The sequence below is a fragment of the Indicator indicator genome, chromosome 11 (genome assembly GCF_027791375.1).
Source record: "Indicator indicator isolate 239-I01 chromosome 11, UM_Iind_1.1, whole genome shotgun sequence".
NCBI classification, from domain to species: domain Eukaryota; kingdom Metazoa; phylum Chordata; class Aves; order Piciformes; family Indicatoridae; genus Indicator; species Indicator indicator.
Window position 1 is genome coordinate 27501697 of NC_072020.1, and position 27655 is coordinate 27529351.

Sequence of the window (27655 nt, forward strand, 5' to 3'; positions counted from 1 at the left end):
ATCTCAACAAAGGCTTTTTTGCTCGCCTTGGAGAGATGAAAGGGGGACATCTCCCTTCACTTCGGAAAGCCACGAGGCACACACGGCATTATTGTGAAATACAACCTCGCTTGTACCCTGCAGCAGGGTTCGCTCCAGCAATGGTGTACTTCGGAGACCAATTTGTTTAGCTGATCACTGTCTCTTTGACGTGGCTGCAAATGTTACCTTTCTTTTTCAATCAAAAACACAGCAGGGTGTGCCATCTGTTTGGCACAGCCTTCACTCTCTTCCCCGATGCCTTTTTGTGCAGATCATTTTACATGGCAATTTGCACGGTTCTTTTATACCTTGATTTTGGTAAACATTTCTGCTTTCTTTTTTGTTGTTGTTTTTGGTTTGGAGGGGTTTTTTTCACTCTGATGACTGTCTTCAGTGGTTTTTGGTTTTGTTTTTTTTTTTTAAACAAAAGGGTTTAAAAGTAGTGTGAATGAAGTCAGTAAAATAGAATTAAAAGTATTTTTTTAATTTATTTTTGAGCAAATGGCTGCCTGTCATTCCACTGATTATTTAAAATAGACATGTTTACCAAGACTGGCTAACATGTTTCACACTGCTCTGTTCTCCACGTCATTTTCCTCCTTATATTTTACCTGGCAGGCACAGCTAATCAGAAGATTAATTTAACCATTTGAAAGACCTTTTTTTAAAAAGCAGGTTAACAAAAAAATAGGCACCGTATTAAATTGTCATTATATAACAAAAGCTAGCAGTAAAGCAGTTAACTATTTTTTCCCCAGCTCAGATGCTGCTCCGAGCAATGAAACCCCCTAAAGTAGGAACAGATGATCAGCACCACAAGCCGAAGCCACGGGGATGCTCATGGAGTTGTGAATGCTTCACGGCATACAAATGAATTATCCTCATTCTTCTCCTGCCGGAGCCTATAGGCCAGACCTCATTAGGATTCAATATCGCTCTGCTTTTCTAATGTTAATGTTCCAGTTATATAAGAAATGTGGAAAAGGGGCTATGTATGGGGAGAGGGGGGAGGAGGAGAGGAGCTGATGCCACATTTATGGTCAGCACAATGCCATAATTTGGAAAGCAGAACTTCATCTTTTTGAGGAGATTGCTCCCGTTTCCCATCCCTATCTTCTCTCCCAATCCTAATGTTGCATTATGTCCTTTCCTCCCTCTGATAAGTGGGGATTAAGCATGTGCACATCCCACAGTTACAGCAACTGCATTAACAGGTTTTATAGCACCTTATTTTTTATCTTTTGAGAGAAAAAAAAAAAAGAATAAAATAAGTGATACCACGCTTAAATATCAGATTGTGAAAGCTCCGAGTTAATTTTGCTGCAAAAGGAAACATTGCACTTTACATCAATAAACAACTGTAGGAGTTTTCACCATCCAGGAATAACTCAGACATTAGGCTGTGTTCTTTTGTCTGGAGAGCAGCAAGCAGGATAATGAAAACAAAACCCACTGAGACATAAAAATACAATTTATACCTTTTTATCAAGCAAAGAGAAAGTTGGTTAATGTTTGAAAAGGGAGCAGTAATGTATATTTATTGACAATTTTATTGTAATAATTAGATGTTTACACAGTCTGGACATTGTGGCTAAATCACTTCCAGCATGTTTATTTGTAAAGGGCTGTTTTCAGGGCAGTGCAGTAGGCTCATTAAGAAGACAGACTGCATTAAGAGTCAAAGAAATTACTACTTCCTGGGCTTTGCTTCACTGGTTTGGATTTAAAATAATAAAATATATTTTTTTAAAAAGAAAAAGAAAGAAAAATTAAGAGCCCAACAGCAATCTCATCTAAATACCCAACAACCTAGAATGGTGAAGCAAAATGGAGAATATTTTCTCCTGTAAAGAAAACCTAATCTTTTCTGTTCCTTAATAATCTGGAACTCTACATTTGCAAGAATATACAACATTGAAGATGCCACTTCCAAGTGCCTCTTTGTGGCTGTTAATATATATTGCTTCAACATCTCTATTTATTTTTTGCATTCCAGCTAAATGACTGTGTGATATTTAGCTGCTTCTTTTTACATTTTTTTTTCCAGGAGAGCTGTGAGTTCACCCTTAGGAAGTCTGTAAGTCAGCATTTAGTTTACATATTTATATCATGTATAGGTACCTGGTTTTCCTTTCAGCCAAAGAAGTGTCACTTTTTACCACAAGTCTTCAGAAATATTTTTTCATTAACCAGAAAACTACTCTGCATTTGATTTTTTTTTTTTTTTAGGCAAATAAACAGGTGAAACTTTTATACTGGATAAACCTAAATTCTCTACAGAACCTTAATTGGGGTTCTTTTCTCACTAATCAGTCTAAAGCCATTTGTTTGACCTGAAGTGAATTTCATGTATGCTGAGAGAGGCTAAACACCAATTACACATTCTTCTGGTTTAACAAATGTGAGAGAAAGGCAGCCGAAAGAGAAAGAACTCTCAGTAATGCAGTCGTGGTGTGGGAGTCCTTTCACAACAAGTTCTGCACAGAAAAAGCACAGCCCTGCATCTAGTGCAATATCCATTTTAAAATTTAAAAACTCTTTAAAAATTAAGGCAGTAAATAGACTGTAATGTTGCTCCTGTCCGAGTATGTTTCCATTACAATTAAGTAATCAATATGCAGTATTTATTGCTGGGAGATTATGCATAAAGAGGAGCACATAAAAGGAGCTGTGTGCTTAAACCTTCCTGACTTCCCTTTAGCTGCCGTTTAGCTAGAAAGAATCCTATTTTTCTCCCCAGAAGCAGGCTTGTTAAATGCCATCCAGTACATTCTATATAGATGCTGTCTGTTCCCCAACTCTCACAAATAAAAACAAAGACGATAAAAGAAATGGATAAAGAGATGTCACTTTGCAAAGAAAATACTGAGTTCTGTTTCCTGAAAGCTGCACAAGTCAACTTACAAACTTGAACTATTACAGATTTGGTTTTACAAGTCAATCACAGCTATATATTTGGCCTCATAACTACTGTCAGTTTTGACAGGGAAGGCAATCACTTTTTTTTTTTTCCTCCTTGACATGAATTTCAATAAAATCAGGTAGCCACATCACAAAACACTTTCTTACAAAGAGAATTTAAAGGACTTCTCATGGAGATAAAGAACACTGCCAGGATTAAATATATGTCATACATTCAATTAAAGAGGATGTTAAAAAAAAAAAAAAAAGGAAAAGAAAAGGAACTATCCTTACAGGTGGACCTGATCCAAGGCCTGTTATAAGGATGCCAATGTTTCTATTTACTCAAGTGGGCTCTGGTTAAAAAAATCCCTTTCTCAGGAGAGGGGAAAGAAGCAATGGACAAAAATGAAGCCTAAGTTTTATTTTTACTTTATTTTCTAAGACATTTAGACACCAAACTGGTAAGTAAAATTTAACTACCTGATATGTACCATTTGAAATTGTAGCCATTTTGCTTTAAAATGCACAAGTGAAATGCTTTCCCTGGTAATTAGAATCAACATCATGTTGTACATACTCAACACTCATTTAATATCTACTACAGCCAAACATTATTTAAGGCAATACAAGGTATATGATACTTGAAAGACACCTTTAACTTATTTTTTTTTTTTTTTTGCAGGCCAGATTAATTACTGAGTTAATGAACTAATGTTCTTCTTAGGTAGGAAAGAGTGAACTTGGTTCCTGCTTGGAGACTGTGAAGTTGAAAGGAGATGAGGAAAGGAGAGCAGTGGCATTTTTAGTATTACAGGCAAAGGAAAACTAAAAGTGGACTTGTATTTATTCTGTGATTTCAGAGCAGTGTCAGCTCACTGCTGACTTGCAGAATTGCAGAAAACTGGCCTGGAACAGATCTTAGAGGTCATTTAGCACATGCCCCAACCCCAAGGCAGGAATCACCATGGTTCAGTCATTCCTAGCCAGCTAATTCCTCTCTGGCAGGTTCTCCAAATTCTCCAGAAATGGAAATCACAGAAGCTCCCCAGGCAAGCAACCCCAATGCTTCACTGCCCTCACCACTGGAAAGCTTCACCTCCTGCCTAATCTGCCTCTACCTGGGAGCAATGCAAGTCTGTTATTTCTTGGTGTCATCCGATGATTAACATGAACCCATTTAGCAAACTAGGAGTGTAAGCCTTTACTGCGAACAAAAGGTCACTCAAGCATGCCTAATGTGAGATGGAGTAAATGATAGAAATGACCAATTCAGAGTTTATTCTCCAGTTATGCTCTGTGTCAGGCACCCTTCATTTGGAAAGGGTGGAATTACATCCCAGGCAGACTGGAGTAGACGCTGCACAGGCCTCCTGGCTAGTCAAGAGTCGTATTTCCTGCTGCTTTCAGAATGTGCAACTCCATTAAGTCCTCAGGATTGGACTTAATTATGAGAGCAATAAATTTGGCCTAGAGAGAATATACTGGAAGACATGGGAACTGTCAGTGGCCCATATACAGATGTTATAAGTCTGTGTCAGTATATCCATATAACAAGATAAATCCTCATTATGATACACTCACTCCTTGACTGAAAGGACAGAGGCACAGCCAAAGGATTCGTCAGCCATTGACAGCTGTCTATAATAAAGATTGTTGAAGACAGTAATAATATAAGCCCCTCTGCAATTTAGATTTGGTAGGGACAATAAACCAGACAGGGTCAAACACAACTTTTCACTGCTCTGGTGTACAGCTGGCATACCTGCAATGTTTTCAGAAGAGTAAGTCCCCATTAATCCTGGCATAATCAATCAGACCTTAGCCCAGAGTCTACAGACCATCAGTGTGCGAACTGGGAGTTGGAAATTAGCAGCACATAAAATACTTCCATCTGGTTACAAGAACTGTCTTACACTGAGGAGAACTCCTCTGGACAGCTGGAGATCAGAACCAGCAAAGACATTCCCTTTGTGCTCTCAGCGCTCTGCGTATTCACCGAGTGCCGGGCACAGAGTGATTTTGAACATCCGGAAACATTGCACAGATAAATTGTCATCCTATGTTCAGGTGGCTAACTCACAGTTTGGGGGATCCTTTATACCATGAAAATCAGCTTTCCACAACACTAACACCACCTTGACTTTCAAATCTTGCATTTCACGTGAGTAAGAAGTTTGAGGAGCGTTTCCAACGAAGCCACAGGAATGACATGAGTGAACGTTCACCGTTGTCAATAAGGAGTTAACACTGTGCTCTCAGATTAAGAATTACACACAGAACTTTTCTTCAGGTTAAGGGGGAGTCACATGGCTAAATTCCCTTGTTTCAGACTATACATGCAGAACTGACTGTTTTCAAGAAGCAGACAGTGGAAAAGACAGCAAATGTTTGTGTCATTGACAACTGCCTACATTTCAATTTTTTTTCCCTGTAATACCAGCAAGAATGACAACACGTAGGAAAAGCAGAACATTCAAGAGCCCACAAGCAGAGGAAGGGCACATGCTAATAAGTATTATGAATGTGTTCTCAATGGCTACTGTAATTCCAGTTAATACACTTAGCAAACAGTATGTCTACTGCTACTGTTAACTAGACAAAATTATTGAAATAATTGTCTGAATTATCACAATGAATTCATAAGCAAACACTGTTTGCCAAATAAAATAAATATGCTCCTAGGAGCTGGCCTGTACACTGTTCGATGATCCCTGTGAGTCACCCTGGTCAGTTTTAGACTGAATTACTTTAACACATATTCCCCCACGTTTCAAATGTCTAAGGGTACTTTACATGAAGGCCTCCTTAACAGGAGCAATATCAACCAGAATATGAAAAACTGAATTCCACTGAAATACATAATCCTTATCATTTACTGAAAGGGGCATGATGAAATCCCTTTGTAGTCCACACGTGCTTCTTGGAGTCATCAGCTTGTCTGAGGACACATAAATGGGAATGTATCACATCGTGGCTTCATAAGGCATTCTGTCAGATCAGGCTGGAACTCAAAACTCCGGTCCACACCTGATGGACAAGCACCTGCATAAAATTGCTACCTCATTGAATTTACTAGAGAAGTTCACTAGCAACATTGCAGCTGAAGGGCTCAAGATAATCACAGAATGTTAGAGATTGGAAGGGACCTCCAGAGATTATCGAGTCCAACCCCCTTGCCAAAGCAGGATCACCTAGGGTAATCCACACAGGAATTCATCCAGGTGGGCTTTGAATGTTTCCAGAGAAGGAGACTCCACAACCCCCCTGGGCAGCCTGTTCCAGTGCTCCACCACTCTCACTGCAAAGAAGTTTCTCCTCGCGTTGAGGTGAGTAACATTGAACATAGATCAGTAAGGATCAGTTTTCAGGAATGGACCAGCCACACAGGTCTTCATTTTTCACTACTTGCCTAAGTCTGACACAGACCACCATTGCTACAGATTCAGGTTCATACTATAAAGTGGGCATTTCTGCAGTCTGCACCTGAAACTTCAGCTGGACCCAATTTTGCAAAAATCTGATGCTTCAGAAAGATGCCTCATGGTACACAGTCTCCTCTTGGGAATTTTGTATAAGTAAATGGATGCAGGAGTATGGTGAAGACGGAGTATTTACAGCAGGGCAAGTCATAAACATGGCTTAGTGAGAGATTACTTTGGATGAAGCCTCTGCATTTGGAAGTTTCAGTCACTCTCTGAAAATTTACAAAGCCCATGAGAGAAGATGCTTGTTTCCTGAACATTGCCTTCAAATCAGTGCTAGGTACACTAGAGGGAAGTAAATTCTGGTCACAAGTCAATAGTGACCTATATGTGACCCTGGGTGGCTATCATAAGGCAGTAAGTAGCTGAATAGGTAATCTCAGTCTAGAAGTGGTCAAATACTCACATTATCTGTAATGGGTGAGTCTCAGAAGCAGAAAAGAAATGGAGAGGAAGCTGCTTAGTTTATTTACCTTCCAAAACAGTTCTCATAGTTGGTAATGAGGATTGCTTATTTCTTGGTTAAGTAATAGAAATCTAGATGCACAAATTACCTACCCCCTTCATTGTGGTATAGGAACTTAAAACTAAATCCAAAAGTAGCTTGAAAATAGGGGGGAAAGATGTGGCAAGAAATGAGCCTGGAGCATGTTATTGGTACAGGCAACCAAACACGAGTTTCACAAAAAAACACACAGATTTTGCTAAGATGCACCTGACACAATGCACTAAGGTTAATACCGCAACGGGAAATATAGGACAAAAAGAAAGTTACTAGAACAGAGCCTTTAAATGACTGGAAATAGAAAATTTTAAGTACTATTTAAATCCCATTTTCTTTCTATAGTAAAGGCACCATGAGCATCCTGACATAAACGCCTTTTAGAAAGGAGAAACCAGCATCAAAACAAGACTGTAAATATATATAAATGTATATAACAAAATCTCCACCTTCCCACACATACATGTGCATTCAGTCCTGGCTGCTTTTAATTTAAATATAAGGAAAGAATGGCAGCCCTCCTGGAAGAGAGCAGCAGGAAAGCAAGGTCCCTCTGCTTCCCTTGATGCCACACGACTGTTCACAGATTTCATCTTTTCCCTTCCAAACTGAAATAAGTCTCAGAGGCTGAAGATCACCAGTGAATAAACTGAGTTGTCCATGCCTGTCAGACTGTCCGTGCTCAGCTCTTCTCATGCTGACCCTATTAGATTTGGCTATTAAAAAGCAGCATTGGGCCATGTCAGCTCTTGGGTGGGAGACTGCCAAGGCACACTTCCATGCTGCTGGCATTTGAAAGATGGATAATGATCCTGTGTAATCCTTTTTTGCCTTTAACCCAGGCTGTTCTGCACAGGGGTCAGTTCTGTGGTGCTACATACCCTGTCTTGCAGCATGAGGTATAAAACTAAAGCCCTGATTGCCTGTGGCCGTTAAAAATCCCATGGCACTATTTACAAATATGCAAGCAATTACAGCAGACTGGAAGTGGCCAAACTGCTAATTCTATTCTGCCAACATAAATCCTCACACTGTAAATTAATGTGGATTTTTTTTCCCCATCTCACAGCATAAACTTTAAAGCCTTGCTGTAAAATGCTCATTAGCCATTGCCTATCTTTATGGAGTAGGACTGGCTTTACAAAAGAGGGTGAAAGGAAGTTTGTTCCACAGCTTGTGAGACACTAAGGCTACTTCAGGATAAAAGCTCCAACACATTAGTTTGCTATGGAAGAAAATGAATAGACTTGTTTGCAGTGGCATTTAAAACTCTCTGCCTTTTAATCTACCAGTAGCTCTTCTTCCCAGCCTGGCTGCACCGCTGTACTCTATTCCTCCATACATCGCTACAAGACAACCCCTTGGATTTTTAAGTTTTTCATGCTAATTAAAATAATTGCTCCCCCCTGAAAGGCTGGGAAGAAGCTGGCATTTCCAGTTTTAAATCTGACTCATGCTGGCATAGCTTTCAGGTGCAGAGGTTTTGAAGTCAGCTTTTGCTTTGAACCCAGCTCCCTGCAAATTTTCTCTGCGTGGTAGCTTGGACAAAGGAACATTCCAGGCAGCAGAAACTAAATTATCTAGATCTCACTACAAAATTGCTCTTAAATCTATAAATGGCTGTGATAGTACAATTCATGGCTTATCACTACCTGATCTGCTTTACAATTTAAAGAGAAAAGAGAGAGAGATTGATTCATTCATTCCTTGACACAACACTGTTGGATAAGAAAAGCAGCATCCCTTTGACCTGCACATCCTATCATCACCTCAGTCCCCCTCTACTTCTTCCTGTAGCAAGGAAAGATTGACCAAATCTCAGTTTCATTCCAGAAGCATGAAATGCTGTGCTTACATCCAGTTTAAATCCATGGGTTTAAGTCCATGCTTCAAAGTTGGTTGATGCTGGTCAGTCACAGTAAAACATGGGATGCTGGGCAGGAAATTAAAGAGAGATGCCGATTTGGCAGAGCACTCTTCACTGAACTCAGTGTCAGGTTTTCTAAATAAAGATGGAATTAAATAGACACTTGCCCAAGAAAGGTTAGCTTTGGAGAGACCTTGGGAAGTAAAGGTCTTGCAGCCTATCAGTATATTGGGCTACATAAAGTGGAACACTGTTTATAAGGTTTCCAGGCATACACTTGTTCCCACAGTTACATACTAACACATTCTACATCAAACAGCTCAGGCAACTGAAGAGCATGCCACTGTTATCTACCTGGGTACTTTCACCACATTTTGATATTTTAAAGCTTTCCTACAGACCCTGATGAACTTTATCAAGGATTCCGATCTAGAGCCACAATTCCATTTTGCCTTACCTGAGACAGAAAAATGGATTTCTATCTTTTGGCTGCTGAATAATCAGTGCCTTTCTTTTGTTTAGTTCAGCTTACAGAAATAATTGCATCTCTTTCAATAGGAGAACAAAGAATATTCAAGCAAAAGGCACTCTGTATTGCCTGTTTTACAGTTACTGTTCTGAGAGCCTAATCCAGAAGCAACCAAATTCAATAGCTTCTTAGCTGCCACAGTCTTTGGATCAGGTTCTAAAGGGGTATTTTTTTATACTCCTTCTAATGCTGTGTGAGACTGCAGAAACAAAAAAGCATGAAGTTTATACATTTAGCTTTGAATACAGCATGGGATCTTAGTTAGCATCCACATTTGGCTTAATTCCAGTCTAAAAAAGTTTTTATCATTAATAAAGGAGCAAAAGGTAAGTTGATGCACATGACTTCTCTAAATGCTATGCACAGATCTCCCTGATGGAAGAACCAGCACAGACACTACTACTGGTACATGTAATTAGTGGCAGTATGCACAAAGAGCTGTATCCTAACTAGCTGTAGGAGAAATGTGTTAACTACTTGTCTGTATGTAGAAGTACATGAAAAAATACTAAAGAGTGGCATGATTATATCTGGGTGCCTCTGCTATAAAAAGCATTTGTATTACCCTTACTTCTCTGAATAAATTCAAATGACAGCCCCATTTCATTTCTTCATTCAGTCTGGAGGCCAGATGGCATTAGAATCATTTACTTCACCTTGTTGTGCTTAATTACTACAATCAACACACTATTTTCCAAATTAATCATAACAAAGTAATTTCATTAGTAACACAGCAGGCTGTTGAATTATTAGCATCATAACAGTTTGCAAACAATTAAACTTTATTTGAACCTTAAAAATTTGCAGAGTAGAACATTACTGTAAGCTCTAACGGCAGTATAGCACAAACCCAGAATAGAGCAAATAATCAAGTAAAACACCGTGCAAAATATGACTTACAATCACCTTTTACAAAATTAACTGCTTTCCTGTTCACAGAAAGGCAACTGCAACTTCAGTAAACACTGAAAATAAAGCAGTTAACGTTTTCTTCCACTGAGTTTTGTTTCAGTAGTAGTAACAGAGGTCTTCTTATCCAAAAAAGGTTATGGCATTTGCAGATTTAAAGTATACAATTCATCTCTGGTCCATTGCTGGTTTATTCCAAGACACTTCAAGTGAGTTTCAGGATATCTTTCACATTTTGAATTTTAAGGCAGTTTGTTTATCCCCCCCCCCCCTCCCCTCCATGTGCTACGAGGAGGCGGGAAGCCCTAAAGGAGAAGTACAGACAAAAGACACTTTTATTTCCCTGGCTGCCACCACCCAGGAGAGGAAAGCTCTGGCAGGCCGGCGACTCATGGCTTGGGTCAGGACTCCCTCTGCTGGAGAAACGGCAGAAGCGCCGGGGGCCCGCGGGAGCGGGGTAAAGGCACGGGCTGGGCCTTGGGACGCGCGGGGCCTCCGCCCGTGTTGTGAAAATTTGCTGCCACCTACCGCCGCGGGCGCGCAGTGCAGCGCAGCGCTACGCCGGGCCGCGCAAACTAATGCAGGGCCGCGCAGGACCGCGGAACGCCTCCGCCCACCGCCCCTTCTTTCCGCCCAGCTGCTCCACAGAAGAGCAGCCGGCTCAGCACCTCAGTCAAATTTGGCGCCTATGCACGGCGTCTCGACGAGGCGGGGGGCACTCGGTCCCAAAAAGTAGGTGGTGGTGGAACTGGGAATTACATAATTAATAAAAGGCCACTTTGGCGGGCAGATTTATTACACTGCCATGTTAACAAGAAAGAAGGAGCTTTTCTAGCTGTGATATTAACGCTTCACATTCTGTACACAATCCACAAGTACACTTGATAAATTAAAGTAGTAAAAGATCTGAAGACTATAATCTATCATTTGAATGCTTCGCTGATAACATACAGAATCAATTTCAATGACTATCTCTTCTTTAAAAAATTACAACACAACTCTGTACCCTATTTGACTCCCATTAGAATCCAGTGTACCATCAAGTATTAATACACTAGCCAACATAAAGCACAACATCTTAGTTTACCGAAGGGGTCCAATCCTGAGCTCAGACCAACTTTACCTTTTAACCCACAGTTGTTTCCAGGGTCCGCCTGAAGCATAAACAGCACAAGCAACTACAAGGAGACCTGCACAGGCTCAGCAATTTGCAGACTGGCTTGACCTGCCTCTTTGGCAGATTAAGGGTCTCACAAATCAAGCCTGTGGGAGGACTCACAAAAGTTGATCTTGCATGCTAATAGTAAAGTGCATCTCCAAGGGTATTTAAAGTATTAACTCTGACTTGCCCAAACCCTTGCCCACAAGTGGTAGTATATTAGTGCACATTTAAGTTTCAACTGATGTTTTTAGCCACAAAGTTGTGGATTTGACACTAAGGCTGCAGGTAGCCATTACTAATCCATGTACACCTGAAGATCCCTATTGCACAACTTGCATCAGAAATTCTACATATCAACAAGGTATCCAGATTTTGCTCTGTGAAAGTGTCTGTAAGATACAGATAAACTATTTCACACTACAGACAAAAATAATCTTACTTGCCATTCACCTCATCTTTGACTTAGCAAAAAGTGTGGGTTTAATATATTCTGTTTTTACAGATTTTCACACTATTCACATCTCCAAGGCATAACAGTATCAGGGCAGCATTACCATACATAGGCTGTATTACACCAGCAAAAGAATCATAGAATGGTAGAGGCTGGAAAAGACCTCTGGAGATCATATAGCCCAGTCTCCCTAAAGCAGGTTCACCTAGGGCAGGCTTGTGGTAACAAAATAGCAATACTAAAAATATGAAAAAAAAAAATCACTGACTAAAACATAATACAAAAATATTTGGAAGCAAAATACCCTGAAGACTTGCAATATTACACGTAAATTTCCCTTGATTTTCCTAGGAAACTGCACAAAATGTACAGTGAGCATTAAAAGGTTAATGCATTAATGTATGCATGAACTGAGTCATTGTTTTCTACTTTCAAAGTTCAGTTTACATTTTCTAAACCTGAGGAACAAGAAGAAGTGTCAAATTCCCTGAAAGAACACAAACCTATAGCTGGACAGAGAGCTGTTAATGTGCTGTGCAGCTATAGGTTTGCCTTCTTTCAGGGAATTTGACTATTTGCCTGCTTGTGCCCCATATGCTAATTGTCATCTATTTCACTCCCTAGCATTATAGTTCTATAAAAGCGGCTAAGAACATTTCCACAGAATTATGACCAGCTATAATTTTTAATGTTTAATATACACAAGGCAATACTCTGACGACATTCACTGAAACCACAAAACGTGTACAGCTGGATCTTCTTCCAGAGGCCAGGTCTGTAAAACTGCAGCTGCACACCACCCTTGATTTCAAGCACAGATTTCTCCTGAGTAGGGAAGAGAGAAGTTGAAAGTTCATCATTAACCAAAAAAACCTCAAACATGCATCTCAAACCCAGTCCAGATATCTATCCCCTTCCACAGTTTTCTGCACAGGCAGATATAAGACTAAAGTAACAAAACTAATTAGGAATCACACTAATTTTTTATTTTGAAAAAGAGGAAAAAACCTGGAAAAGGGAAGTAGTTACACAGTACATCATTTTTTGTACACTGTGGTTTAATGTTTTATACAGAAGCCCCAAAAAAGACACTTTAATTGAACCTTCAATATATTTTGCCATAATCTTTATGTTAACAGGACTCCTACAAAGGTTCCAGGAAAGAAATACTTATGAAACAGAGAACAGGGGAACATATAACCCATTACAGAAGATTGGATTAAAATGTACTTACCCAGGCCTCTCAAATATCATACATCTCCATTATGTAGGCTTTAGGCACTAAGCCAATGGTTCCCTTCATTTCTCCTACCCACCAGCCAAATTCATCGTACTCCTAATTGAAAACAATATGCAATATTAACCTTTAGTCTGATAGAAATGCAACAAGAGTTTCGTATGCAACTCCTTATGGATGCCTTCTCTTCTATACAGTTGTAATCATTTCAATTGAAAATTAAAACATCGTATCCTTTTCTTAGAGGCATTCACAGGCAGAGTAAGGCAAAGACGGAAGTTACATTTTAAAAAAAGCCAGACACACTCAGGAAAAAATCTCTTAATTATGGCCACGCTTCTCTGTAACACCTACTAAAAATAGCTGACCTCTCCGTCCCCCATTCATCACAAATATTAAAAACCTGATCTTTGTAACTAAAAGTCTAATAGCACGGCATTGAGATGTAAGAATCAGCTGAAATTCTTTGGTTATCACAACACTGAACTCTAAGAAACTTAAAATCAACTGCTTTAAAAACCTGCCTCGCTCAAACATGAAGGCACCACTATAACATCTGACATATAATCTCCTTCTACTGACAAAGTCCACTACAGCTTTAGGCTTACAGAAAATTGTACAACAGATCTCCTATGTCTGACAGATGACTAATGTACTTTTGTTTGAAATTTGTTTAGGCTTAGTGAGATAAATATGAAACAAAATGAATTATAATAGTTTTTTGGGGGGAGGGGTGGAAATAATATCTTCCAAAAGCAATACCAAGTCAGAGTATTGTGGGATCTAAATTTAATTTTTTTCCTATGAGCTAAATATTTTAAGATCAATCCTAACAGGGGTTCAATAAATTGTAACAGCTGAAATTGCACACATACGTATATTGAGTTACAAATGAAGCATTATTAAAACAGAGACCCCATTCAAAATGGAACGATTAGTAAGATAGAAATTACTTTGGAACAAACAGGGGAAAAAAACCACAAAATACACAGATAATCTCTGATAAGCAACATCTGCTTCCTGCTACACTGCACTTCTGACAAGAAAAGCAAAAGGCTGAAGGATTTTGAATTAATGGTCCTACTCAGATGAAGCTATTATTTTGACTGTAGATAAAGTTTTTCAGTTATAAATAGTCAAGTGGAGCTTAAGGGTTAATGGAGTTTCATTAGAGCCCGAGCTATAATGATTTGCTGCTGGCGTATTTGGCCTGGTCGAGAGTTCTCTTGGGTCCTATGAGGTACTTAGTGTACTCAGCTCTCCCTGTACTTAACTATGATGAAGCCCTGTTGATGGCCCAATTTCGTATGGGCCCAGATATTTTTTCCCTTTTTCTTTATTTTTTCTTTTTTCTTCTATTTTTCTTTTTTTGTTTGTCTTGTGTTGTTTGGGGTGTGGGGGTTTTGTTTATTTTATTGTGGGTTTTACTTGTTGTGTGGGGTTTTTTATTATCACTGTGGAAGCCTGAACAGCAGTCTTAAAATATTTTCTTCTTCCTCTCCACAGTGAATTGGTCATTTAAAGGATTCCGTCCTACTAGCCATAAAATATGGCTGTAAGTGTGATTTAAAGAAAATCCACATAAAAAACAGCAGGAAACCCTTCTTTTATTATATGAACAGACAAACAAGAAAGCTGCAAAAATAATTCTATCTTCTTCCCCATTCCACTGCAAACCAGACTGCTGGGGATGGGTCAGGTCTGAAAGCCTAGATGCATCTGAACCTGAGAGCAGTGCAAACTGCTCTCTACAGAAGTTACAAACTGCCCATAACCTTTCCCATGAGGGTACACATTCCACCCCAAATCCTTAAAGGCTAAATAATACCCTGACACTGAGGTTTATAATGTTCCAGATCAGCCTCTTTTGGGGGGGTGAGGGGGATAAAATAATTTTTCAAATCTGTGTTTTCTCTCACAATACACTAGTTAAATATACAAACTGGATTTCTAGACTGAAGTGGGAAATTGCTGAAAAGTGCAGTATTCCCATATACTACTGGAGTCTCAGCAATAAATCTCTCCAAAAGAAAGCAACAAAACATTTTAAGCTGTTACATGGAACTAGTGAAGTGACTGACAAGAGTGATTAAGGCACTTTTGCCACACATCAGCCAAAAAACCAAATAATACATGAAATGAAGGAAGTGGCTTAGTTAAGCGCTCATTAAACTGCATGTAACAAGTGGTGTAGAAAAAGCTTGTGGATTGCATGATCCATTGAAAATGTTTCACTTAGCAACACTACATGAACATAGAAACAGTTGTTTTTAAAGAAACAATTCAGATACTTCAAATTAAAATTACCAGCACGCTGCTGTTATGAAAACTTTCAGCAGTTTGCTACTTACTAATCCACTACTTATTGCTCTGGCATGAAGCTAAGTGAGAAGATGAAATGAATGATGATGTAACAGACTAGTAAACTAATTGAAGGATTCACTGCAACCCTTATACCATACAGACAATATTGCAACACAGAAGCTTTTACTTTATGTTACTATTCTTTGCATGGGTCTCAAGAGCAACATGAATCCCAATTAAACTATCTGCGGTCTGTAGAAGTATGAACAAAAATATAATGCAGGCCCTGCCTACCAAGAATACAAAACTTTAATCTTAGGGTTTAGAATCATAAGCCAGCACTCACTTTTAAACTGATTAAAGTATAGACATTTCTCCTTAAACCCCTAACCACTCCTTTTTTCTGTCATCAGCACCACAAAAAGAATGCTTAGTAGTCAGGCAGATAAGTAGTCCCTCCCAGTCCTTTCTTGAAGTCACATATAAAATCCAAATTGATATATTGTTTCCATCAATGTTACCCATTATAAACTCCTTCATAGCAATAGCATTTAATTAATACACTGCTGTTGTGAGGTCCATACACATCTATTACTACCGCTTAAAATGTGCAGCATGGAAGTCTAAAGCCCACATTCGTGGGAAATGATGATTTATACACAGAAGGATGCGAATACAGTTAGGAATTTTGCATTTCTTTTTTTAAGAGCTGGGAAATGTGGCTCTCTTGCAAGCATCCGCTTCAGATCTCAGGTACCACTGGGTTTACCATCTGGTATCCCTCACTGTATCCAGCTCTTCACATCCCTGCTAACACAGGCAAGCGACTATACTTCAGAAGACTGATAAAATAATAAAGAGTCCTTTAATCTACAGGAAACCATTGTAGTCAATTTATAAGAAATATTGCATCCCTTTGTAGGATGTGTAATTATTTTCTATTAATCATGTGCTATAAAGCTACATTATGTGGTTATTCTGTTATCACTAGAAAGAGGCCTGCAGTCAGCTCCTGACAATGTTAGGTAATTACTAACACAAAGCTTCTTTCTCCTTATGTAGAAATGCTATCAAGATCCAGAGGTGCTGTGATGCTCACTGTATGAAAATAACTCTCCAAAGAAATTCAATAACGGCAAAATGAATTGCTCCAAGGCAAACAGAGGGATAGGAGAGGGGGCAGGGCCAGATCCAGCAATGAGGAGAATGCACAAGTGTGCAGCCAGGGCTCTGCCATGTGACTGGGAGCACATTTGCCATACCAGCAATGCTAGGCAGGGGCGGGGGGAGGAAGAGGCCACTGCAACCCCTGCACAACAAGCACCAGGGCAGTGGAATACGTTATGCCAGATAATACCATACAACAGCCTTAACAAATGGCCAAATACTTTCTAAGCTGTGTTTTCACTGTCTGTAAGAGTGCATTTATTTACCCCCACACACACACCCCCCAGCAGAAGTGTATTAACCAAAGTGAAATAATTTCACAGGGCAGCAAGGAACAGATTACAATTTAACAGTTAACATGCAGGCAAAACACTCTCTGTACAGCATGCTATAATAGCAGAGGGGGGAAAAAAATCCCATCATGGTTTACAGGCTCCTTAAATGCTCTCCACTGAACAGACTGTGAGCAGATGCTTCTCCTTGTCCCCATCCCAACAGCTCCACTGCACTGGTGTGTATGTTGTTACCTATGCCTCCATGGGGCACTGATCCTAAAAGTTTTTTCACTTGGGCAAAAAACGCACTAAGTAGAAATACACTACCTATTTTTTTTTTTAAACATGTATCTTCTAAATCCAAGATTTTTGTACTATTTAGAATTTTGATATGCCAGAAAAGAAAATGTTTACATGCAAGAGGATTTCCAGAGCAGATCCTCTGCGTAAATGAGGATCTCCTGACGCTTTGCACCATATTAACTTCTACTGACTTCGGCACAAGTTAAGAACATCTGGTCCTTGTGCAATTAATCTCTATTGTTCCATACATATGGTGTGTTTTTTCATGTTTGTGGGGTGAGGGGGTTTTTATTTGGTTTGGTTTTTTAAAAAGAGTTGCTGAAAATCATCATTGTGTTTCGAAGCCTTGGAGAAAACAATGGAGTTGTGGGGTTTTTTAAAGAGTGTGAATTCAGGGGTTTTCTCCTGCCCTCTTCCAGTGGCACTTTAATATTGACTTACAGGCCAAAGATCTGCAGACTTTAAACCTGAAAAGCAATATGTATCTATATCCTTGTTTGGGGCTAAAATAAGTAGCCTGTCCTATAAAGCTAAAGATGTGTGGAAAGCAGGGAGAATTTTTTTTTTAAGGATATCCTTAGAAAGGGCATTTTGGCATGATAATATTTTACAACCTCTCTAATTCATATAGGAGTTTCAAACTAGGTAAATTTTTTTTTAAACTTCCTTTAGTGTAATTGCTGAATGATACACTATCAACCAGGGAGCCTTTTTGGCACAGAACAGCATTTTCAGTAACATGCAGAAAATGACAAATGTTTTAGATAACTGAATGAGACTTTTTCACAGGTAGTAGAGTTGTTTTAAGATAGCAATAAAATGGTCATCTTTAAGAATATGAGCTTCAGATTTATTATATGATTGCTTTTTTCTTTTTTCTTTTTAAATTTCCTGCAATGACATGAGACAGAATAGACACCAGTTGAAGAGTTCCAATATAAACCAGGATGAGCAGGCTAAATTCAGAACCCAAACTGGCCCCCTGAAAACACCCTGGAAAGATAGAAAGGCCATTTTATTTTCCATCAGATGACACAATGCAAATTTCTTTTCTAATCAGGTGCTCATCTAAATGCTTATGTATTATCAGCATACAAATCAACAGAGCTAGAGTCACTTTGCATTATTCTGTCTCAACTAACCTTCCACTTAAAGGCCTTTGTTTTAATCTTATGCTTAGCCATGTATCCATTTTTCTCTTTTCAGTAAGGAATAGCCTTAAACAAGCCAGGAGGAAATGTGTAACTTAGTACTGCATTTTAGCTTTGATGAGAAGGATCCCACCAAAGGGAATATCCCAGTGCTCCCACTTTCCTCACTTCGGCTCACTCTTCAGAGCTGTCAACCTCAGAGTATACATGCTACATTTTCTTTTAGATGAAACTCAAATGGAGGATGCACCTGAATGTCCTCCAACCACTAATGTGTTCTCAATTCTACACAACCAGGACCTCTTGGGACATCAACCCACTTTGAAATCATACATTGTGGCTGCCAGGGTCTCAGCACTAAGCATTTCCCTCTGCAAATCTGCTCCTATTGCTGTTCCCTGTTTGCTAAGGTAGACAGAGGTGGTATGGTCATGGGAAGAAATCACTGTTAAGTATGGATGTCAGCCTGACTTGGGATTTTAGTATGCCTTTCACATCTTTTTGAAAAGGAATGAATAAATACATTTTATGAAGATTATACATATAATGTACAAAATGCTCACACTCATTATGAAACAGCTGTGCTGTTGAGTTGTATTTTATTTCATAAGCAGTAATCTGAGCTATGGAGAATTTTTTTTTCACTAAGCCGAAAAAAAAAAGATTGAGATGTAAGCATTTTAACAGACATTTCTTATATTGAAAACAAAAATATGCCACAATGGAAATGTACAGTCACTAAATAAAGGGCAATCCAGATTCCAAGTTAACACTGTACTTTCATGGAAAATTCTAGAGCAAAGGGTTAAGTCATAGATGAGAATTCCATGATTCATGATACCAGAGTAAGCAGCATGATATTGCATCAGCATGTACTAAAATAACAACAGAGATGGAGAATTACAGCTTGAAGTAGCATTTGTTGTTTTAATGTAAGTATAAATATAAATGAGTTGAGAATTAAATTAGCTTAAAAGTTAAGAAATGTCAGTAATTCTACAATGCAGATGCCTGCTAACATCTAAGTAAACTGCCACTGCTACTTGCATTTGGCTGATGAAACTGTGGAGTTTCCCAACACAAAACCTGCACCTATAAAGCAAGCAAATCCTGCAGCTGCTGCATGTGCACAGTGTGTACCAAACTTTAAAAAAAAATATAATTAAAAATAAAATAGAGCTACCTCTACTCATGGTTGTCTTTGTTTCTGGAAATTGATTTCTTGAGTAGAGCTATGGAAGATTTATAAACAGGATTGTTATGTCACAGTTTGTTTCCCCATTTATCATATGGTCTTGAAAGTAAAGGCAAGCCCCACAAATGAGCAGGAGTTAAGAGCAATCCTCTTTTTAGCAAGCAGGGTGCCCAAGTATTGCATTTCGAACAGTCAATATTAACTAAGAAATCTTATTCATGAGTCTGTGTATCAGTGAAGCTATTAAAAAAGTTTTCTATTGCATAAAGGGAGCAGGCTATATAGTTTTCTGAAAGTTCACATGATTCACAGGTTAAGTTATAAAAAAAATACTTGAATATAATATTCAAGAATACACTAAATTAAAATTGTAATAGTATGACTTCATCTGCATAGATGCACTGATTAATTAACCTGAAAAATTTAACTATCCTTTAACATAAAAGTTAACAATGATTATTGCAGCAGTTCTGTTCATTCTGCTCAGATTGACACCACAGCTTTTGAAGGAAACTCCCAAGCACAGAAAAACTTAAAAAGAAGTTTGGCGGATTTTTTTTTTTTTGGTAGCAACTGTAATGCCACAACAGACATAAATATTTAGGTAATAGGCGAAAAAGCTTTTGAATGCACCTTTAAAACAAGAAAAACATGCTTTTCTACAGTAATTACACTAGTCAGGCACAGGCATTTATATTACCAGAGTATAAGAATGCAAATCATGCTCATTGCCCTAACACTGAATTTTGATGCTCACTCTAAAGTAAATTATGAAGGGTTTATCTTTGCATAATGCTTAGCTACTTTGGGAAGTAAACATTGCCAAACGGAAACTATGCTCAATCTTCTACAAGGCATTCACTTAGAAACTTAGATGTAACATATTCCTCCTCTTGCTTTATTTAAACTGTATCAATGCCAAAAATTGCTAAACTGGTCATAATTACTTTTGTTATGCTAATTATTTCATTTCTTAGAAATGAAGCAGTCACTTTCCCCCTAATTTCTATAAATATGCATAAAAAAGCAGGTAAAAACACACTGCTCTGGCATAACTACTACTAGGAGAGCCAAATATCTGTCTTGCCACATTTGACAAGAGCAAGCTACACCATTTATATTTCATTGTAAAACAAAGCACTCTTAGGTGTTGCAACAATATGTTTGGTATTTTGTGAATGCTTCACCCTTCCTGCTATAATACTGCTCTACCTGTACTTACTTCCTTATCAGCCAAAAGTGATTTTCAAGAGTAATGTTCATACCTGGCTAACATATGACAGAAAGGCAATAAAGCCATAGCCAGGTTCAAGCTGGAGCTGAATTTATGACACCGTTTTGGATCCATTCACATCAGCTCCGGTCAGTAGCTGCACCTCTGCTTTTCAGCCACTAGATGGTGTGGAAAAATAAAAAAAAAATTGCTAAGCGTTCCTGTCGCCTGCCACAAAATCCAAGCATTAATGCAGTGGATTAGGAAATACATTTTGAAGAAAAGTCTTGACCCACTTCAGGATGGTTAGGTTCACTTTTCCTTTGGTCACATTTTCACTTATCAGACAAAGAACTCATAAATGGTCAGGCCTTGAAACTGAATCAAAGGTGCAGGGTTAAGATGTGTAATTCTCTGGCGCTTTCTCCTTCAGGGACCCTAAATTCAGAGCTGACAGCAGTGGCCAACACTCATTTTTCTGAAAAAGCTGTAACAATCTCTAAGAGAAACAGGGCTGAATTTTCTGGGCTGTATTTTGGAGTAGAAATCATTCCCAAAGAGAGGCTCTATATATCTGCAGCAGCAGCGAGACCGTTTCAAGGACTGATTATGGATTAATCAAAGCATGACCACAAGACAGTTGATATACAGAGGACAGATTAAGCTACTGTTTTTCTATTCTGCTCCAACTTTTACAATCAAATTCCTCACTCTTTGGGGGAAGAACTAACAATTAATTATTTCACCCACAAGCTGAAGATTTTATAGTCCCCATGTCATACTAAAAGAGCACAAGTTACTAAACTCATGCAATGTAATCTGTTCATGGATTTTTTTTTTTGGGTGGGGAGAGAGGAAAGAGGTGGTTATTTTAAATTAGTACCATTCTTCAGTGCTGTATAATTACTTGAAAGTCTGCCCAATCCAAGAGTGTTACTTGGCCATCAGTAATGCAATTCAGTTATTAGTTTAAGTGACAATGAAATACCTCAAAAGACATAAGTAGTCACATTACCATTAGTAATACATCTGCTATATTTTTATATAGAACTATCTTTCTATCCATAAATCTTACATATACTTAAACAGAGGCTGCTACATTTATTATCTGGAAACACTACAGTTAAAAGTATCATGAAAGATTTAAAGCAACTGTGACAAAACAGAAGACTTCAAAACTAAAACAAACAGATGCCTTTAGCTTTCATGTACTACTGGTATATTTCAATGACCTACCACATCTTTGGCATTAATTATACTGAACAGCAATTACATCTAAGATTTATATATATATTTTACATATACTTTGATTTTTTTTTCCCATGAAAACTTAGAAAGCTCAGCTTTTCTTCTAGCATGTGGAAAAAAGATAATTTCCTTTGATGAATTGTTCAGGAGCAGACTTCAACAGACCACGAGAGGTATCTTTTAGGAGAAGTCTTGGTTTTGTTGGGGAAGTTAAGGAAAAATAAGAAAATTAGCCAACATTAAAGCAGAATAAAATTTCATCACCTTAGATGAGGGAAATTATATTTCCCATTCACTTTGCAAACAGGAAAGCAGTAAATTAAAAATTGCCCAAATCTGTCAGAGCAAATAAATATGGAAATCTGAGCTGTCAAAACAATTATAATATACATACAAAGACGAAAGCCACAAAAACCCCAAATCATCTTCTGCAGCAATATGCCCAAAAAGTCAGAATCAGCAGAGTCAGGGATATAAAACAGGAAACAAAATACATAACATACAAGATAATTTAAAATTCTACAAGGTTAACTTTCGCAAGCAGAAAGCATTGTCTCCCATTAAATCAGTTAACAAATGGTAGCCAAGATTTCACAAGTAAATAAACAGGCTTTCAAGTTAATTCCTGTTACACAGCTATGTTTTAAATGTGATTATAGTTCATTTGACAAAATAATTAATTGCAGCGAATATCTGATTGCAAACAAAGGATCTGAAAGGGAGTGCCAGTTTCCCCCAATAGAACTGTGGGAATGTGCCCTTCTGCCATGGCTCTCTTTTTTTACAACTCTGCAGCCCCAGCAGCCCCCCATACCTTGCTGAGAATGTAGATAACATCACCACGTTGAAATGTCAACTCATCGGGGAAATCTCCTCTGCAGTCCCACAAACCTTGATAGAAATTGGCATAATCGGTATTTTTGCTATCTGCAATGAAAACAGCATCTCATTACAAAAGGATAAAGACTGAGGGACTAAAGTTATTAAATCTCCAGACCGTACAAAGGCAGTTTATTAGCACACATTTCTTACTCCCCCCTTACTCCTTGCTTTTTAGAAGTGGCTCCTCCAGACCACAAAAGCAAGTGGAAAACAAGTTGAATGTGCAAGCTCCTCACTGGCAAGTTGTATCACTTAAAGACATGTAGCTACAGGTTTTCAAAGCATTTTTCCAGCTGCAACTTAAAGCAGCTTCTTTTCCTCTACTAATATATTTCCAGCAAGTCATATTTGTATCTCAACTTTAAACTGAAAGATTTCCTAGAATATAATTAATAATAATCAGTGAGAGGAAACTAAAGTATTTTGTGATACATCTCCCCTCCCTCTCCTGTTCCAACAAAACTAAAGGACTTCTCTGAGAACATTTGAGATAATCCTTGATTGTTCCTTCTGAAATACTGGAGAACTTCAAAACTGTTGCTGAAGCTGCATTTCAAAAATATTTGTGTCAGCTCCAGTTTAGGACATTAAGCTCTGGCTAAACATGCAACTACACTGCAGTCATAAACTCATCCTTCTAACAGCATAAGCACAATGGATGTGCTGTGCTCAAGCTGCCATACAGACCATTAACTGATTGATTATTTAGCACTCTTTGCTCTGTAATACGGCAATAACACAGTAATAAATGCTTTGTCATGCACTTACAAAACAGAGTACATCTATTGAAACACAGTGCTTACACACGGTTAAATACACTGGGTGCTTCTGTTACGCTGCAAACTATTTCCTGTTTTTAATTCCCTGAGAAGGGAGCGTGATGAGTTAATGCGAAAAGAATGTAAGCAATACCACTAAGATGACCAGTTACATTATGTATACACTAACCAGACAGAATGTATATGGACTAATAATTTACATCACTGGAAAGCTATCTCCTAATTCTGATAACATAAATATCACTGAACTGGCTGGATCAAGGCTGTCATCTTAGTTTTGTTATATGATCCTCGAACAGCAGGCTTGCTGGTTATTCCAACATATCCCAGTTACATTTGCATGTCGTTAGCACTCTGCACCATTATTTATAGTTTACAATTCAATCATGATTGGTTCACTTTATTACTGAGAAAAATCCTGCTAAAATACCAAGTACCAAGAGACAGAAAGTGTGACGCTATAGAAAGCATAGCGGTATTCAATTTGGTTTTTCCCCATCTTGACAAATACTGATTTTAATGTTAATACCTCTTTGTATGAGCAAGAAGAGCTTCTTTCCTATTCATCCATTTTCATCTGTGTTCTGCCCTATCTTCTTTTGATGGTAATACTGTCACAAGACTAAATATTCATGACCTTTAATTTAAAGCTGCTATGCAAGTTAGCCACCATTTAATTTTCCATGAAGTGGTGATTAGTAGCTACCACTGGCTATAGAGCACCAGGGGGCGTTCTGACTGCCAGTGCACAAATTCCTGCTGTCCTCACACCAAAAAGCAGCAGTATGAAAGATAAGAGAACAATTCCTGACCATTCAGAAATAAGAGATTTCCTTACTGCATATGCACAGATAGAATAATTTCAAGAGGAAGACAGAACACATTTCTAATGTTACACCTCCAAATTTTGGCCCTTCCCATTTCTCTGCTCATTATCCACCAATTTAGCATTAGACAATCATAAGAGGTAACAGAGATTAGCACCATATTAATATGTGATAAAGACTAAATCTGAATCTTCCCTCAGTCTTTCGAGACAGCTCTGACCACAGTTCCCAGCTCTGTCTCATAAAAGATAATGTAAGACCATGTGAGGAAAAATCTCAAAGAGCTATTTTTGTATATCCCACCTTCCAAATCTTTCAGCAGCTGTCAATTTGATTTGGTTTAAATTACATCAGTCAGGATTTTTACTTCTTCAGAACTGCACTGAAATGAATCATGACTTTTCATGCCAAAGGTCTGTTCTACCTTTATGGGCCTGAAGTAACTCCTCTTAATGCTAATGGACGTTAGTATGGGGAACATCAGCACTAGATCCCACAGCAGGTAATAAAATTTCTCCCTAGATATTCATCATGAGCATTTAATTAAGCCTTAGAGTGGGAAAAGTAACCCACCTAAAGTGGGAAAGGAACCCCACACTAGAAAATACACATTTTGAAATAAACCTATTCCTACAGTGAAGATGTTGCCCAAAGACTAAGTGTGGCTATGTGAATTCAACATAAGAATGAGTTATTTACAGCAGAATACCACTTTTCTTGGAAAGTCATGCAGCAGAATACTGACTAGGAGCAGAGAAATGGGAAACAGGGGAAGTGCTAGTGTAAGTTTGTGAACAATCATGCTGGTCTTCCAATAAGTGTTAATATCAAATTAGAAATCCCCTCTCATACCCACCAGTACAAGTTTCTCCATATTCTGTAGTGGAGACACACATAAAAACCAATTGGAAGTTTAACTTCAGAATCTAACATCTAAAACAACTGATAGTGCTTCACAAACATAGAGGTAGAACCAAAAACAAAAAGGAGCAGAGGTAGAACCCAAAAAAAAAAAAAAAAGGAGCTGCAAAAGCCTCTGTAAAACACAAGCCCATTCTTTCCTACTTCAGTTCCTCTTTCAGTTAGAGAAGTGCCTGCCAAATCTCATTTCATTGCCTCTCAAGAACTGAATAAAACAAACCCAGGAGACCTGGGCAAACGAATTGAGTAGTTATCCAGTGGTGAAATTATATAGAGCTTCTTAAACACATGTAATACCTGAAAACAGCTGGTGGATTTAGCATCAAGAACTTATGTGCCCATTAGAGTTCAAATTCAAAAGGCACTGATTTGCTAAGGATTACTCTGACACGATTACACTCCATTCTTATACACTGCAAAATGGTTTGTGCCTTGAGAGTGCTATGATTACATAACTGCTAAACTGAAGTCTGTCACACTTCAAAGGGATGGCCACTTAAGCCACAAATATGAATAAGAAAAGATTTTTTTTAATGAAATAAAATACATAGCAGAGGCCAGAAAGCAGTTTGGTTTTACACACCCATTGCTTTAATATTACCAATCACAAGAAATGGCTGAGAAAGATTTTGGATTGGTTGTTTCTCCAGGAAATATTTCTTTCATTCCAGGACAGCTATCTGGATAAACAACTATCCAACAGTTTCCAAAACTCTTCTACAAAGAATTCCTCACGGTCTTCTTCTGCCATCTCTGTTTCTTTCAGTAACAGGAAGAACAGATATTTTTGTCCAATATACTGATGGAAGCACTTCAGAATTTATTTGAGAGATCAAGCAGCATCAGCTTCTAGCCTTCCTGATGATACCTTCAGACTTATCAGTTCACTGAAGATTACTGGCACCTCACAATACACACTTGAAGAAAGAAAGGTGAACAATTCTGGATTAAAAATAAAATGAAGTAAAATAAATAAAATTAAATAATAAAATAAATAAAATTAAATTAATAAAATAAAACAAATAAAATGTTAAATAAAATACAATAAAAATGCAATAAAATAAAAACCTGACAAGTATATTACTCAAGCAAGCACTTCAAATATCGTAGACTGTGTAAAATTTAAGAATGCCCATGGGTTACTCAGGGAGGAGGGAAATTTTAATAGTATTCTAATATCCTCAACAGACAGAAGAAATAAACCTTGAAGAAGAGATAAAGAGTACATATTTCAGAGGGAGTGTGCTGTCCCATTGCAGTCTAAGCCAATCTAACTGCAGGTTGTTCCATTCCTGCCCCCTCCTGTGTGCCAGTTTTGCCTCTTGCCACTTCTGAGCGCAAACCTGGCAGAAAACAAAACTGACCAAAACAACAATCAGGAATTACATCCCAAGTATGGAATTGCACTACTTAAAACATTAGAATAAATGTTTAGTGTGCCTCATTTCCACCAATCATCCATTTTACCAGACAGCAACTAAACAAGACCTAGTATGGTAGTGAGCGAGAGCTAATAGTTAATGCCTATGCATTGCTTGTGGAATGAAGGAACATATGTGTGTTTTCCTTTCACCACTGCCCAGCATGTTAAACAGCTTGCCATTCTGATTCATATTCCATGACTTCTGATGAGATTTCTTTAGAAGTTTGCAACATTAGATTTGAAGATCACTGGGCTACTTAATATTTGAAGAATGTGAACTTCTGGGAAATTGCTGTATCACCTTTTGGTGATGATGTATTCACTATTTACCTTACCGAGGCTTAAAGGTGGAGAGACAGGTGAAGAGTGGAACTAGTAGTCTTATAGAAGTGATTTAGACTCTCAGTGTGGAGTCTCAATGCCCAGATGAGACATACTGCATTAAAGAAAACAGTTATTGGTTTGTTCTGATGATAATCCTAAACTGCAAAGAACGCCTGTTGCTTACTTGTCCTTTCTTCCCACATGCCAGGAAATTTGTGAAATAAGGGCAAAACAACTGTAGTGTATTTATTTGCACTCAGCCACTCATCTAGCTGAATCTGTTCAGTGTCTCTTCTTCCCTTTTCCTACTGTTCATTACTTATCTTAAAATCAAGATATTTACACTGAGACAGCACAGAACATGACATTTACTGCAACAGTGATTGTGGAACGCATAATGACACCACCATTAGCAGCAGCAAAAAAAAAGACCCAGCACATCATATCATATAACTGCAGCTCTTCAAAGCTTTGGTATTTTTAAATAATTAGGTCACTAGCAATTAATGTAAAGCTATCCAGCAGCAATTCTGAAGGCATAAAAAGAACTCAAGTCTGTATATTAACTGAAGTAGAGAT

The 27655-nt window shown here is 38.2% G+C and overlaps 1 protein-coding gene across 1 annotated transcript in view; it reads right to left on the reverse strand.

Moving 5' to 3' along the window:
• Positions 1-12624: 12624 nt before the first annotated feature.
• SKAP2 (src kinase associated phosphoprotein 2) overlaps positions 12625-27655 on the reverse strand; it is a 96977-nt gene continuing 81946 nt past the window's right edge. Inside the window, exons 10-12 of the mRNA XM_054384953.1 lie at positions 22735-22847; positions 13062-13163; positions 12625-12652 (exon numbers count right to left, since the gene is read on the reverse strand). Coding sequence (XP_054240928.1) covers positions 13071-13163; positions 22735-22847 — 206 coding nt within the window. The 3' untranslated portion in view covers positions 12625-12652; positions 13062-13070. The remainder of the gene's footprint in view (positions 12653-13061; positions 13164-22734; positions 22848-27655) is intronic.